The 16,081-nt window shown below is 31.5% G+C and overlaps 4 protein-coding genes across 4 annotated transcripts in view; 1 reads left to right on the top strand and 3 right to left on the bottom strand.

The window, feature by feature from the left end:
• Nucleotides 1-383: 383 nt before the first annotated feature.
• On the bottom strand, nt 384-3,059 carry LOC145750988 (beta-1,4-glucuronyltransferase 1-like). The gene is made up of 5 exons (XM_082567056.1): nt 2,840-3,059; nt 2,044-2,542; nt 1,489-1,606; nt 958-1,152; nt 384-581 (listed from the first exon to the last, which is right to left on the bottom strand). Exons 1-5 carry the CDS (start codon nt 3,036-3,038, stop codon nt 384-386), a joined length of 1,209 nt encoding a protein of 402 aa, XP_082423182.1. The 5' UTR covers nt 3,039-3,059.
• A 1,691-nt stretch (nt 3,060-4,750) lies between these two features.
• LOC145750987 (thyroid hormone receptor alpha-B-like) lies at nt 4,751-7,575 on the top strand. The gene is made up of 8 exons (XM_082567054.1): nt 4,751-4,826; nt 4,977-5,077; nt 5,439-5,586; nt 6,029-6,177; nt 6,375-6,488; nt 6,639-6,897; nt 7,132-7,259; nt 7,462-7,575. Exons 1-8 carry the CDS (start codon nt 4,751-4,753, stop codon nt 7,573-7,575), a joined length of 1,089 nt encoding a protein of 362 aa, XP_082423180.1.
• Nucleotides 7,576-7,901: 326 nt separating this feature from the next.
• Nucleotides 7,902-12,864, bottom strand: LOC145750162 (conserved oligomeric Golgi complex subunit 1-like). Its single transcript, XM_082566124.1, has 5 exons — nt 12,675-12,864; nt 11,711-11,881; nt 11,288-11,396; nt 8,841-10,999; nt 7,902-8,398 (listed from the first exon to the last, which is right to left on the bottom strand). The coding sequence occupies exons 1-5, from the start codon at nt 12,794-12,796 to the stop codon at nt 8,188-8,190; spliced, it is 2,772 nt and encodes a 923-aa protein (XP_082422250.1). The 5' UTR covers nt 12,797-12,864; the 3' UTR covers nt 7,902-8,187.
• Nucleotides 12,865-13,433: 569 nt separating this feature from the next.
• LOC145751052 (dynein axonemal heavy chain 2-like) overlaps nt 13,434-16,081 on the bottom strand; it is a 45,938-nt gene continuing 43,290 nt past the window's right edge. Inside the window, exons 85-89 of the mRNA XM_082567130.1 lie at nt 15,836-15,988; nt 15,245-15,421; nt 14,772-14,865; nt 14,422-14,553; nt 13,434-13,896 (exon numbers count right to left, since the gene is read on the bottom strand). Coding sequence (XP_082423256.1) covers nt 13,742-13,896; nt 14,422-14,553; nt 14,772-14,865; nt 15,245-15,421; nt 15,836-15,988 — 711 coding nt within the window. The 3' untranslated portion in view covers nt 13,434-13,741. The remainder of the gene's footprint in view (nt 13,897-14,421; nt 14,554-14,771; nt 14,866-15,244; nt 15,422-15,835; nt 15,989-16,081) is intronic.

Raw genomic sequence — 16,081 nt, 5'->3', positions numbered from 1 at the left:
AATAAAACGCGGAAAATCTGTTGACTGTTTATTTGTATTCAGGTCAAAATTATTTTAGAAACTTAACTGCATTACTCAAAAGTAGGTAAGGGTATGTTGGGGGATTATAAAAAATGTCTAATTGTCGTTATTTGATTTACGATCAAATGACAGCATCTTTAAATAAACAGCCAACGGAATTACCGCGTTTTCCGCGTGTTATAATTTGATATTCCGCCTCTCCGTTTTACGCTTTTCGTTAATTATCATAATATTTGATTAATCTATAAATAACATTTTATTAAAATACAACTTATGTTTATCACAAATTAGTTTTTATTGAATCAAACAAAAAGCATTGCATAGAAATATATATATTGCATAAATTAAACTTTACAAAAGATTCAACATTTTTGAAAGACTTTTTTAACGTATCCATTTTGTTTTAAAGCAACCGCGAATTCGTTGTTAAAAGCCTCGCGTTTATTTTTACGAATTCGCTCAAAACTCGTGATTTTATTTTTAGTTCTGTAGCCGTTATAAACTAAAAACTCATCAGATAAAACCTTGAACTTATAACCAGTTGCTTGGAGTAAACATATCTGTAAAAAAACAAGATTTTAAAAATTAAAAGTTTAAATTTATTAAATAATTTAAGACCGGCAGCATGGTGTTCACAGACAGCTTATATTATAGTATTCAGAACACTTCCTACACTACATGAGGTCGTGGGTTCAATCCCCACTGCTCTCAAGCTGTAAAGCCCTTAAATATGACGCTATAAACGGTTTAAACTTCTGCTGAGCAAACACTTAATCAGCAGTATAATTATCGGGCAATTATAATCTATAATATCCCAAACTGCTACAGGCAACTTAAGACTGGGTCGTGGTAACAAATGTTACTCTATGTTTAGGTCGCGCTTTTGACTTTCCCACATCAAGGATAAAAATATAAACACAAAAAAATGTTACTCACATATGAAAGTCTGTCGTGGCCATATTTATTAAAAGTGACGTCATAATCAGGTAAAAATCTTGAAGAAACAAAAAAGGGTTCCCAACCACGAATAAAATCGACATCATATAAAATATTCAGAGCAACACTGTTGTTTGACACGTGACTCAACCATTGTTCGCTGTTCGTCGGACCATGACATTCGCCACAAATTTCCTAAAAATATTTTATTTTTAAATTTATTTATCCTTAACGCAAAAGGTCAACTTGACAGCCTAAACATAGAGTAACATTAGTTACCCTAGCCCAGTCTTAAATTAACTTTGCCAGTTTGGGATAATTATAGATTATAATTGCCTAATAATTAACCTGCTGATTGTTTTTTTAGATTGGTTACAGCCTCTTACTTAATAGCGCTACAGCATGAGAGCAATAAGAATCAGACCCAAGACCTATTGAAGTGAAACCAAGTATTCTAACCACTACACCATGCTACAAGGTTATAGTAGTTTTTTTTATACATTTTTATTTTTTTCTGAAGTAATAACTTACCTGTAGAAACGGTCTTGCATTTTTTTCCTCCAGCGTTAGTTTAAGTTCAACTTTATTCCTTGCACTTACTCCTTGTTTAACTTCAAATACTGGAACCACAAACAACTCTCTCGAGTTTCTGAAAAAATAATTCAAAATTTAAAAAAGTCTATTGGTTAGCTTTTACAGTAAAACGTCCCCGTGTAGCCCTATTTCATTACATAAAGTCCTTGATTTGATCTCTACTGCGCTTGTTTTAAAAAGCCTCAAGTAAAGAGCTATAAAAGGTATAAACTATTAATGTATTAAAAAAACAATCGCCAGTCTAATTATCGGGCAATTATAATCAATCTATAATATCCCAAACTGACAAAGTCAACTTGAGACTGGGTTGGAGTAACTGATGTTACTCTATGTTTAAGATGTTAATTCGGCCTTTTCGTATTAAGGATAAATAACTATGAAACAAAAAGTTAAAAGATAATTTGACCCCATACAAGCGATAAAAACGATAAAGTTAAAAAATCAAAATGATTTCATAACTTATAATATCAAAAAAGATTCCAATTTACTTACATAATATCTTGTCTGCTTTCGTTATACATTTGCCTCAAAAATTTGTTCAACTTTAACCACAACCCTGGAGAAGGAATGACGTCAGCATCGATCTCAAAAATATGTGACGTCATCGCACCGGACCTCGCCACGTTCCGCATGACGTTGTGTGGATAAGTGACGTCATCAAGGTAACCAAATGACGTTTTTCTCAGCCTTAACCTCCGGGTTATATCCTTACATGAAAGATAAACAAATTTTCCCGTTTCGGTGACGTTCGATTGATGGCTCACAGGCGACACCAAGTGGAATGTCGTCTGTTTTCGAATCTTCCTCCAACAAAGTCTTAATCCGTCTATTGCGTCATCAAAAAACGACGAATCAAAATCTGGCGCGAAAATTGAAATTGAGATGGGACCGTCCCAGACTTGAGATATTTCGATCAATTTGTGAAGTTTGTCAACGCTCCCGTGAAGAACTAGCGTGACGTCATTAGGCGTGACGTCATCGACACCAAAACCTGAAAAATTGCCACAAAATAATAAAAAATTTTAAAGTGTTATATTAGAAAGTTTTGCAATTTTGTAAGTGATGTATAAAGCATGTTAGTATGGTTGACAATAAATCACAAAATGGCTTAAGAACCTTTAAAAAATGTCTGTGGTACTTATAATTTTATAATTTTAAAAATACTGGAGAAAAATGATGATAATTACCATATTTTTTGTGTGACGTAGAAAGTACCAAGTAGCGTAGTGAATGAATACAAGCTAGTACTTTCTACGTCATCACAAACAAAAATAATTTAAGTTTCTACCTTCTGATTTATAGAATTTGTTGACGAAATATTTTCCGCCAAAACTTTGATCCGATGAACTTGGGATAACACGTGTTACAGGGGGAAGTACCTGAACTAATACCGGCGTTAGTAATAAACTTGATTCGATGTAAAGACGTAATATTTGTGACGTAACAATAAAGAACAATATGACTGCCAACTTTTTGGATGTAGTCATCTGAAATAAAAAGATATTTTAGAAAATTTTGCTAAAAATTTTAATTCCTTTTAAACTAGATAATAATTCTTTATTTTTAGCTAAAATATTTTATCCTTAACTGCATTAATTTAATTTTAATGTTTTTTCGAAATCAAAAGCAAATATAAGCAAAACTTAGTTAAAAGCACAAACTTAACTTTATTAAAAAATCTTATTTTGGTAAGCCTAAATATTAAACAAATTAAGTGTCTTAAACATTACTTACATCTTGAGTTAACGACAACATCTTCACCATTAAATATACAATATACCAAACTAAAACTCAATACAATAACAATAAAAATCAATTTTCTTACCTGTTCGCTGAAGTAGAAAAGTTAGTGAAGCACTAACATGTCATTACAACGTAGAACTTACCACTTTGCCCCCGGCTATTTCGACAATTTATAGTTGTCCTCGGTTATAGTTTATCCTCCATAATAATAGAGGAATTAACCTTACTACTAACTATATGTTTATTACTAAACTGTATTAGTTATTTAGTAATAGTGACTGTGCAAGTGTCTGTCTATTCATTATACTGGCAGAGTTTAAGCTTCTATTTTAGACCTAACTTCTTCGATATTTCATAAGTTTGTCAGTAAATTTATTAAAATTTTTTGCGATAATTTTTAATTTTAGCTTTACTTTAAAAAAACGCAATTTGCCCAACTTTTAAAAAAGTTAAATTATTTTTATTTTTGATAAAGCTTCAGTAACAGAATTTTACCAAAAATATCTGGCAGCAATTTTTGATTATAATAGAATTTTAATAATTTTTATACACATGCTAAGTTCTTAAATGCTTAATATTAAAGAATGTAACAAAGTTACATAAACAATCATACCTTAGATTCAATCATTGTACTAATTCAAATCCCTTATTATAAACCACTTAAAATAAAGCTTAACTACTACTAACTTTTAAACTTAACCTAAGCCCAAAACTTCAACTAGGCCCAAAATCTTTGCTTTTTTGCCTGAAGAAAAAAAAGGCAACGCAGGAGTAATTTAATTAGGCTGAATTGGTAAACATTTTTACGTACATTACAAAAAATATCAGGCTTTCAAAAGAATTAAATAAATTTACTGGTAATGGAATAAATATACTAAAGCATATCAATAATATTAGAAAAATTTGTAAGAATTTTTTACGTAACTTTTAATAGCAAAACAAGCGGCCAATCAATAAATTATTTAACAATATTTAACAGGTAATGAGTAACAATATATTACAAGTTATAATTACTTTAGGTAGTTCCGTTATTTAGTCGACAAACCATTTAAAACAAGGTTAACATCCCGAACAAAGTTAAGAAGAAAAACAAACAAACCTGCACAAACCTTATTCGGGCCACTATGTCACGTGGTTCATGACGTCACAAGGTCCAAAGGTAAACCACGATTAAGAAAAAAACTAAAACTAAATTAATAAAAAAATTGCATGTTTTACTTATTCATTAATATATCTTTCACAATGGCAATCCTAATAACTTTAATTTTAATATTTTACAAAAAAAGCGAATTTTTTGATATTAAAATGACTGAGTAAGTCATAATAAAAATCAAAATGGAGTGTAAATAGACCCACATGGTCCGCGGATGAATACAAATCTCAGGTGCATGTTCACTAAGTTGTTGGTGACGCAATAAAGTTTATGACGTCATTGTAGAATGACGTTGGAGCGAGGATGGAATTCAAGGAAAATTTTAAGAAAGAAAATTGGAAATTTAAAGAAAATCGATTCAAGAAAAAAACTTTGAAAGGTTGAAGATATAAAATAATAATTTTAATATTTAGTTTTAAGAAATAAATATACCTAAAAAGATTTACATTTAATAGAACGACATTTAAAGTTATAGCGCAGAAAAATTAGATTTATATATATACCAAGGATTAAATGAAATATATTTCAGGTTACATCCCAAGTTACTTAGATGGGAACGAATTGTGTGTTGTTTGTAAGGACAAAGCAACTGGATATCACTACAGATGTATAACATGCGAGGGTTGTAAGGTAAAAAATAAACGTTAATAACGTGGTTTCGTTTATTAATTAATGCATTTAAGCTAACTAATCGGCAGCGTGGTGAGAACTTGGCTTTACTACATGAGGTCTTGGGTTAGATCCCCACTGCTTTCATGCTGTAGCACCCTTAAGTAAAGCGCTATAAACGGTATAAATTCCTGCTGAGCCAACACTAAATCAGCAGCTTAATTATCGGGCAAATATAATCTATAATATCCCAAACTGTCAATGTCAACTTAAGACTGACTCAGAGTAACCGATGTTACTCTAGGTTTGTGTGAAGTAAACGTTTCCACAAGATTAAATATTTAAAAAAAACTTTGCAAAGAGTGTTTATGATGTTCTTTAGGGTTTCTTCCGTCGTACTGTCCAGAAAGAGCTTTACACAACTTACCAGTGCAAGCAGAATGGAAGTTGTCCTGTTAACAAATTCACGAGGAATCAATGCCAACGATGTCGATATAATAAATGTTTAGAAGTAGGGATGGCAACATCATGTAAGTAATGTCGACCTTTATTTTCTGGGTAAGGGTGAGCAAGTAAGACGTGTTTGAGCTATCTGTAAACACTGGGCTCAATGGGTGGATAGTGGGCATTGGTGCGGCTCGAACCCGAAACCTTTCGATTCGTAGTTCAATGCCATATGACTAGAACACTCTACTTTAAATGGTTAAATTTATGATGCTTGTAAATTCTAGCGTTTTTTATCAGGACTTACTAAGTTTTATCGAAAAACAATCACCGATTTAGGAATAATTTTGCCATACATATAGACTAAACTAAAAAAGAGTTAATTTATGATAGGTTTAGGTTAAATGAATGGAAACGATGATTAACGAATATATTAAACTGACAAAGAGTTAACTTATAAATAGAATGCACTTATAAAATGATAATTATAATAACTCAAAAATACAAATTAACAAACTTTTCTTAAAGTGGTTTTGAACGAGGACAAAAGAATCGCAAAACGGAGATTAATTGAACAAAACCGAAGATTAAGAAAAAGTTCGAAGTTCTCCGAGTCACGTGATCAGTTTATTCAGTCCGTTACGCTTGCTTACACTCACGTGATCAGCAACAAAATGGTAACTTTTCTGATGTTAAAGTTTTTTTGTAATTTAACAATTTTAGGTTCGTTTACTAACGCAATAAGTTGTAATATTTACACAATTAAAACCCTTAACATTTAATACAAGAACAAAGCTTTTACTATTGAGGAATTAAGATTAATCAATCTTTAAAATATTATATTTGTAAATTTATTAAACTAAACTTTTGGCAGGATTTAAGTTTTACAAACACGGAGAATATCAAAGATCAGTTCTGTCGATGTTTAACTGCTGCCATCACTTCAGTTGTCGATTTCGCTAAAAGATTAAAGTTGTTCACGGAACAGGTAGTAATGATAACCTCAATAATGAGCTTAATTTTGAAGCATTTTTAAGCATACCATCAGTACTTTTGACATTTAAAGTTTTCCAAATCTAAAGATACAAAAACCTAGAATCCTTACTCTTCAGCGCCAACGTGCGGTTTTTTTTTTAAGATTGAAACGAACGATCAGGTTTCGCTTTTAAAACGTTCCTGCATGGAAGTAATCGTTTTTCGCGCCATTTCTCAATTCGACACAACCAACCAATCACTGCCCTTGTTTCCCTACGTCACAGTGTCACGTGATCAACTAAGACAAACCCGATTGGCTGATATTGCGGAGTGTTTAATCAGTTTGGGCAACGATTTTTCGAGTTATAATTTAACGTGGACGGATTATGCTCTACTAGAGGTTGCTATTATATTAAGCGCAGGTTAGTGGTTGAACTTCTTCATTCATATTAAATGTAATGCTTTGTAAAATACCATAAAAACAAACGTAATCTAAATCAATCTTTGACCTTGAAATAAACCAACCTTTGACCTTGAAATAAACCAATCTTTGCCATTAAAATAAACCAATCTTTGCCCTTAAAATAAACCAATCTTTGACCTTAAAAATAAACCAATCTTTCACCTTAAAATAAACCAGAATTTAACCATTTTAGACACCAATCAACTGACCAATCAAATCGCTGTTCAACGTGTACGTAGCGTATTCACTCAAGCGTTAAACAGTCACGTGACCCAGCGATGGAAGAATGAACCTTTTACCTGGATGAACATTTTGGGAAAGGTGAAAATTTTAAAGTTTTTATAATTCAAGGGGAAAAGTTAGAACAAAAAATCCCTTCAGGAATCTGACTGGTGTTAATAACCAAATATTGAATAAATAAAATTAAAATACAAAACTTGACAACCAGATTAATTTAAAGTAAACTAAATTTAACTTAAATCTAATCTAAAACCAACACAACTTAAATTATTTCAATTCCTAGTTATCCAAGATCAGAGTGATCAGCAATGAATTAGCAAGCGCCATCATGAACATGACGTCAGCAGAAATGGAAATATTGCTTGGTCATAATACATCAGCATTATTTCAATTTTAACACAAAAATAATTTTGAATAAATTTTATCATAAATTGAAAACTAAAAAGCGAAAGTAGATAACCATTTAAAATCTTAGTTAATTGCTTCGTTAAATCAAAAGTGTACAAAAATAAGTAGTAAAGATAAATATTACTATTTTATTCAATAAGAAAGTTGAATGGTTTTTGTAATTGCATGTAGTTTATAATTCTGTGTAATTTGTAAATAAATAAGCACCAACAGAATTAGATATATTAACAAGAAAATCTAATTAGAAGTTTAACAGCTAATTAAATTAATTTTGTTCTAAAATATATGCATTTTATCAATACAATTAAGCATAATATAGGCACATCAGAATATCAATAAAACTAACATATTAGCTTATATGTTTCTATAAATATCTAACACACCAACAATTTATATAGTTAATCATGTCTATAATTATAATATTAAATGTTAAGTAAATAGTTAATGCAGCCAATTCTACTACAAAGATATATAATCTAGATTCCAAATCAACAAAAAATATTGCATTGCTAGAAATATAAGACAACTAAAAAAGGACAATAAAACAACAAAATTGCTTCTGTTTACCAAGTGTATGTATTGCATTAAATAAATCTACCTTCTACTCAGAATAAGATGAACTCATAGACAACCAGGATGAACTTAAAGCCCCGAGTTTTGAGTAAATTGAGTTGGATTTTTGTTCACCCTGCGCTTCGTTAATCTGAGTTAAGTTTTTAAGGGCACTTGATATTGGACGAGTGCTCGTGGTTTTAAGTCGTTGGTTGGATTTTGAAATGGTGGATCTGCCTGTGACTGGTAGGTAGGAAAATCTAAAAATTTAAAACATTAAAGTTAAATTAATTACCTAAAAACATTAATTTTAACTACAACTTCTTATAACTTAGTCGTAGACCCCCATATAATATAGCGAATCAAACGATTCGTATGAGTTGAATAATAGCAATAGATAAAGATTCGAAATAAAATAGGCCTTGGGTTTATGTGATTTATTTAAAATTAATTTAATTTAGTATATATATTTTATAAGTAAGCTTATTTAATATGAGAAAATTAAAACAAATAACCCCATATGTAAATACTAAATACAACAGTTAAAGCTACAAATTGATTTCCGTATAACTAAGGGAAGGGATACCCTATAAAATATATCAAATCAAACTAAACAAATCTCGTTCTTTTAAAACATACTTAATACATGTGATCCATTTCATTTTGTATATTATAGACACCAATAAATAACTAGCATCTTACCTTCCACAGTCAGGTACAATAGGAAGCAAATTATGAGACTGAGACGTGGATGTTGTGTACTTGTTAACAGTTGCCAGTTTATCGGGTGCAACCAGAACTCCATACATTAAACAAGTCCTCGAGAAATGACGTTGAATGCTCTCAGTTAGATGGGAGGAAAAAACATCCAGGTCGAAGGGATCGATGTAACTTTCAAGCCAGTCAACGAGCTCGGTGAATGTAAACGAGCTGTCGTTCGGGATAAAATCATCGTTATTTTGGGAATAAACTGGTGGTTGATACATTAAGTGGTGCAGATATCTAAGGTCAAATAAGCACTGTAGGGCCCAGATTTGAGATGGTGTTTCGTGGGGTAAATTACTTTGTCCGTGGAGGTTTGTATCGGCGCTTGAAAAACTATTTCTAGCTTCAGAAAATGATTTTAAAATCCCATTTAGGAATTCTTTGGTTAAATAGTTGAGTGTAAATCGACTGGCAGAATAACCAGCAATTTGGTTCAGATTCCGGCATAATTTATAAAGCAATTGTTGAGTAAACGAAGTTGTTGAACTCGGAATTTTAATTTTTGACGAAACTTTTTCCCCCGATTCACTCTCTTCTGTAATATCTAACATATCCCAACTAGCAACACTTAACATAATGTTATCATTACCAACTGAGCCTAATAGTTCATTCTTGTATATTGTAAGTGCATTGGTCAGGCTTATATCACACCATATTGACATAAATCCCCTGCTTTGGTTGATCATTTCAGTTACAATTTGGTTCCACTCAGAATTTTCATCTTCTTTTTGCGTTACACTTTGCCGACGTTTATTTGGTTTGGTGTAACAACATTGGCGGAAAACATAGCAGACCTCAAAGAAATTACGGCAAACCAAACTTAAATGAACGGCTTTATCAAGAGCAGCAGTGTCCGATGATTTTCTTAACTCATTCTGGACCTTTGTTAAATGTAAAATTAAAGAGTTAAGATAATGATAACAAGAAAGTTGTAGGGATTTCTTAATTTCGTTGTTCTCATTTTTCTGATGTAGATCAAGGGTTGTTACATCACCAGCGTAATGCTTTAAATCATTTAATAAATTTAACACCGAATCGTTGATAGTCTGATAAGTTGAATGAAGATTTGGTAAAATTGTGAGTGCTTTTAAAGTAAGACCACTTTGCGACGATAAGTTCTCATTTTTACGGTTCTGCCAAGTATTCCACGCCGTGTTAGGTGAAATATCGTCGCCGTGTTCCTTCCATATAAAAGAACAAACGTCTAGTTCGGTATTAACTGTGTTCTCAAGTGCAGTTATGCTCTGTGTAAGGGCTTGATTGAATGTGCTTTCTACTAAGGAATTTATCTTCTTCATGAACAATTCCTGGAAAAATTCCTCCCATATTTCAATCTGTCGATCAAATAAATTGGTTGAAATTTTCAACCATAAAGTCTGGGGATCATTTTTCAGGGTTTCCCATTTTTCTGCTGAATTCTCTTCATTCTCATCAATAAAATAAGAGAGATTTTCCTTTACGGAAACCCTGATTGTAGAGAGATCTTTAGCAGTGGTTGTATAAATTAATAATTCCCCGATTCTTTCTTTTATAATTTGGTTGCAATTTTCGAGCCATTCCAAGCAGGATTTTTGGATTTGATCGGAATTTATTTCAAAAACAAAAGATCCTAAATCCACCAAAGAAGTGCCTTGTGTAAACTTGGACCAAACTGAGTTAGTTCTGTTGGTATTATTAGGAGTTGAACAAGACTTAAGCATTTCTGCAACTAGTTTCAAACCACAGAATAAGTCATGGACATTCAAAACAGTTTTTAACAAAAGTTGAGCACTTTCACAAATTTTATTCTTGGTCCCCTTAACAAATGTTGAATTAGGATCTAATATTTCATGCATGACATTTTTTCTTTCCGATAAAAATCGTTGAAAAACATCAAAAATCGAACTTTTCTCCAGTAAAATATTCGAACACATTGCCTCAGCAATTTTAGACGATTCCAACATATAGTCTCTTAATATAAGATTGGATTGTTTGAGCAAAGATTTTCTAATGTTTCCGATAGCTTGTGCTTGTTGACCCAGCATAGGAAACCACTGTAAGATTGGGATGTAAGTTGTTGAACCATCCAAGGATAGACTCTTAAGCACACCAAGACTCTAAAGAAATAATTAAAATATTGGGTATTAATTTTACACAATAAATTTATAAACAAAACATGAAATTATATATTGCCCATATTTGTAACAAGGCATAATTATTTAAACTAAGAATCACAGTATTAAAAAAATTTATTATTAAAAACACATTTTATGCCAATAAATTTAAAATCTAATAAAAAAAATCACATTCTATGTATTTTAGCTGCAATTTAATTTTGATCTTTAATTTCACAATAAAACAACAACATTTTCACCAAAAATGATTTATAACACTTAACATCTCACCTGCAAATAAAGAATTGAAGAATTGATCATATTTCCATTTTCAACCTGGCTCCAAATCTCTTCCGGTATTTCAAGTAAAGCTTTGGCCTGCCCAGCTATCTCTAAGTAACTAAAACCAAATACCGTTACAAAAAACTATATAAAACAAAGCTTAATACAAGAATAATGTATATATTTATGTCCAATATATTGGCCCCAAAAATACAAAAAACTGCAGTTAGTGGTGCATAATTAAATAACATTGGACACAAAATAAACTATATTTTAACAAGCCATTTAAATGCAAGTAACCTTACGCGTAAAAATAGAGATAATAAGACAAATATTATAAGTTACCAAATTATTTTTAAATAGTGAATAGTTTTATTTCAAAAAGTATATATATACACCAAAGGCTTAATTGGTTGAAAAATGTATTTTTACCTGCTTGTATTTTTATTGGTTTGAAAACTAGTATTTGAGAATTCTTTTTTCACTTTACTTAAAGAAATATTGGAACAGAAATGTTGTAAATCCTTGATTGAAGTTTTAACATTTGCTGAACATTTCTTCATTTCTGTGATGGTGTCAGCGGCCTCAATCAGATCTCGATATCTATAGAATAAAAACACTTGTTAATTTCTTATTATCTTAAATGAAATATTAGTTGGATTATCACTTTATAAGGCACTATCTAATTTTTAATACTTGATTTAAGTTTTTTTCCGCTATTTAAAATTATACTGAATCATATAAACAAACATATATTTAAATGAACAGAACAAAATAAAAAAAATGCACAATTTAAATCCTAACCCCAAGCACTATCCATTCCACTTTGGAAAGTGGGGCAGCGGGCACACAAAATATTTTTTTGTTGAAAAAAATGCACCCCTGAAATTAACGTTTTGCACGCCTGGTTTTTAAAAAAATTTGTGCACGCGCAATGCTGGCACCTTGTATATTTAAGCCAGATTTAAGTAAAGCACGCCAACATAAATCACGCGTAGACCGAAAATTTGAGTGCGCATGCACGTGCAGCGACACTATTTTTTACGATTGCACGCATGAGATCTCGTCGAAAACTGCCCTATTTTCAAGACTGGCATCCATTTATAAAATACTTAATACATGCGATCCATTCGATCCTGGATATATGTTTTATAAGTACCAAATTTTTACCAAACACAAACATAGTCAACAGATTATAAAACTAAAAAAACGTTTCCAACAGAACTATAAACAGATAAACAACTGATCAACTTAAGATTAAGTCTGTCTGTCCGTAAGTCATGATACAAAAAGGTTAATCTTTGACAGCAGTTGACACATTTACAATAAACCAACAAATACAATGGGTATTAAATATTAAAATAATTTTATTTAATACAGACGTTACGGTTATTACCTTTCCCCAACCATTTGTCTCAATTCTTCTTTTTTCGTTTCAATTTCTTGCCTTGTTTTAGTTTCAACATTTCTCATTTGTTCAGTGTCGTTGGACGAAAATAATTGTGGTATGGACGCCATTTTGATTTCCGATTGATTTGTTTTTACATACCATTAATAAAAACCTGAATTTTAGACGAAATAAACAAGATTTAATTAAGTTTAAACGTTGTTAAAAGTTTAACTTGATGACATTTTGTGTTGTGCAATGAACCACAACGATACGCTTCGTGTTATTTTGTTCAATTTATTATTTTTTATCCTCAATAAAGAAAATGTTTTCTATCCTCGATGTGGGTGGATCGACTGCTAGACCTAAAGATAGAGTAACATCAGTTAGCCCCACCAAGTTTGGAGTTGCCTTTGGCAGCTTGGGATACTATAGATTATAATTGCCCGATAATTATGCTGCTGGTTAAGAGTTGGCTCAGCAGGAGTTCTTATTGTTTACGGCGCCTTACTCAAGGGCGCTACAACATAAAAGCAGTGGGAATTGAACCCACGATCATGTAGTGTAGCAGGTGTTCTTACCACTACGCCACGCTACCGTTTTCCGTAAACACAAAAACATGGCAAAATAATTTTATAACAAACCTTTACTACGATAACAAAGTTTTTAATTGATATTTAATTTTTGATCATCAGTTTAAGCCCTACTTCAAAGATCACCTATTAAAATGCCTATATTTTTTGATTTTATCCCATAAAAGAATAATAACAGAAAACTTTTATTTAAAAAACTATAAAATCTAACAAAATATAAAATGTATAAACAAAAAATTTCAAATCTCTAAAAATAACATAGTAAACCAAATCACATAAAAGATATAAATACACAGTGAAAATATAAAAATCTAAACAAAAAGTAAATATATATAGATATAAACATAACTAAAACAATTAAAAGCACAGCAAACAGTAAAAAAAACGGCTAAAATTTAAACAAGCAAACTTTAAAATAAAAACAACTAAAAATATGTATTAAAACATAGATACAAATGATATACACAAACTACTCAAACTTTTCTAATTAGCAAGTGACATCAACAACGCTGCTCCTCGCTTCACCCAGTGATCGGAAACTTGGGCTCCGGACTTTAGGTCGACTGCGACCACAAACGATTGTCGACCTCCTGAGCCAGCTCGGTTGGGGAAGTAATAACAAGGACAACTATACATACCTGAAAGATAAGAATTTGTTGAGATTTATATGTTTAAAATCATTTGTTATGTGAACTATGGTATATTCATAAAGCTTTTTTGTATTTTTTATCCTTGATGTAAAAAGGCTAACTTAACGACCCAAACACAGAGCAACTTCAGTTACCCTGACCCAGTTGTGAGTTGACTTTGACAGTTTGGGATATTATTAATTATATTTGCCCGACAAATAAACTGCTGACTGTTTTTGGGCTAGGCTGAAGTTTTTAAGTTTTAAAGCACTTTATTTAAGATCACTACAAAATTAAATTATTGGGAATTAAACCTAAGGTTTCATGTAGTAAAGCCAAGTGTTTTAACTACTACACCATGCTGCTGGCTTGCTAACAACAGGAATCAAACTTATAACCTCGGAGTTCTGTTATCTAACTCCTTTTAATAAATAAACAAATCATAACCCTTGACTTTAAGATTAAAAAAACAAGGCACCAAGCAACATTAACTTTTTTAATTTAACTTTATTGAAACCACATTTAAAGACTCACCCTTGCCAGCCTTCTTCTTAGCTTCACTTGGTTTAAAGTGGATGGTTGGGATTGAACAAGTCAGTTGCATGGGGTTGGCCTCAACCAGACATGAACTCTTTTTATCCCAACCTGCACCTTCCAAGTACAAACCTAAACATAAAAAGAAGTTGTTAAATTAATAGAAGTTGTTAAATTAATAGAAGTTGTTAAATTAATATTTAATGATTAAAATCTGCCATAAATATTAATATTTACATAAAGATTTTAAGTTTGTTATGTCATGGTAACCAAACCCAGTTTAAATATAATAAAAATAATGAAACATTATTGGGTGAGTTTAATAACACCACTAGTAGTGACATTTTCACCTTTGATCCAAACCCCATCCTTGGGTGATGTTGTGATGTGGTTATCATCAACTGTGCTCACCACAAACTCCCAAGACAAGGAATCAACTGAGACCTAAGATATAATAAAGTTTATTCAATGAAGTGGATTAAATAGACTAAGACCTAAGATAAGTTATTGACATCATTTGCGGAGTCAGATTAAAGCCATAAAAAAAATTCATAAATAATAAACAAAAAATAATTCTTAAAAAGCGAAATAAAGAAATTTACAATTTTCTTGTTTAATTTGTCTTGTACTTAATAATGCAAACTAATATTTACAAATCTTAAATACTAAATATTAAACTGATCACTCTATTATATATGTCTGATTAAAATAATATTGAATTAATGGTTTTAAAAACAGTACAATTCCTAAAATGGCTTCAGTCACAAGGCTATGTTAACATAAATTAGCTGTTTAAATTTTCAATAACAATAATCAAACTTACAGCATTAGCCCTTGCTGAAGTCTGTAGCACAGCAGTTAAGAACCCAGTTGGAAAAGTAAAGCCAGACATCCAGAATATGGTCGGTGGGTGAGCTGTTTCGGCCCACTTGGAAAACTGTTCAACTCTTAATACCAAGTCTCTGGTCCATGAACCAAGTGGTTTTTGGGATGGGTAGGTCTGTTAAAAATGTAAAGTTTATTCTGTTAAAAGATATTACAAGTTAGTTCAATGTTTCTATTTGCGGCCCATGTGAATAAAACCACAGTTTTTTGTATTTATTTACCCCCTTGATGTAGGTAGGTTAACTTAACTGCCTAAACATAGAGTAACATTTGTTACCCTTACCCAGTCTTAAGTTTCCTTCAGCAGTTTGGGATATTATAGATTATAATTGCCCGATAATTAAGCTGCTGATTAAGTGCTGGCTTAGCAGGAGTTCATACTGTTTATAGCGCCTTACTTAAGGGCTCTATGGCATAAGATCAGTGAGAATCAAACCAAAGACCTCATGTAGTAAAGCTAAGTCCTTGGTTCGATCCCCACTGATCTTTGTACATTGAATAGAAATATTATGCTATATGATAAACTCACCCTTTCCCACATAGGAGGCACCCTAGCCTCAAATATGCACTCATAAGTCTCTTCCAACTCAGAGGACATCAAAACCAATCCTTGGATCCCTTTCTCCAGGTCAACCAATGAACTTCTCATTATTAACAACAAGTTGTTGTACCTCTCTATCTCCTGTTTAAAGTAAAAGTTGTTCAACTTAATATATTAAGAAAACAGTTGATTGGCAGAAAATAAATTTAAAATATTGCCCGCAATAAGTAGGCT

The sequence above is a fragment of the Corella eumyota genome, chromosome 4 (genome assembly GCF_963082875.1).
Source record: "Corella eumyota chromosome 4, kaCorEumy4.1, whole genome shotgun sequence".
Classification (NCBI taxonomy): domain Eukaryota; kingdom Metazoa; phylum Chordata; class Ascidiacea; order Phlebobranchia; family Corellidae; genus Corella; species Corella eumyota.
This window is presented reverse-complemented; position numbering and strand designations above follow the sequence as displayed.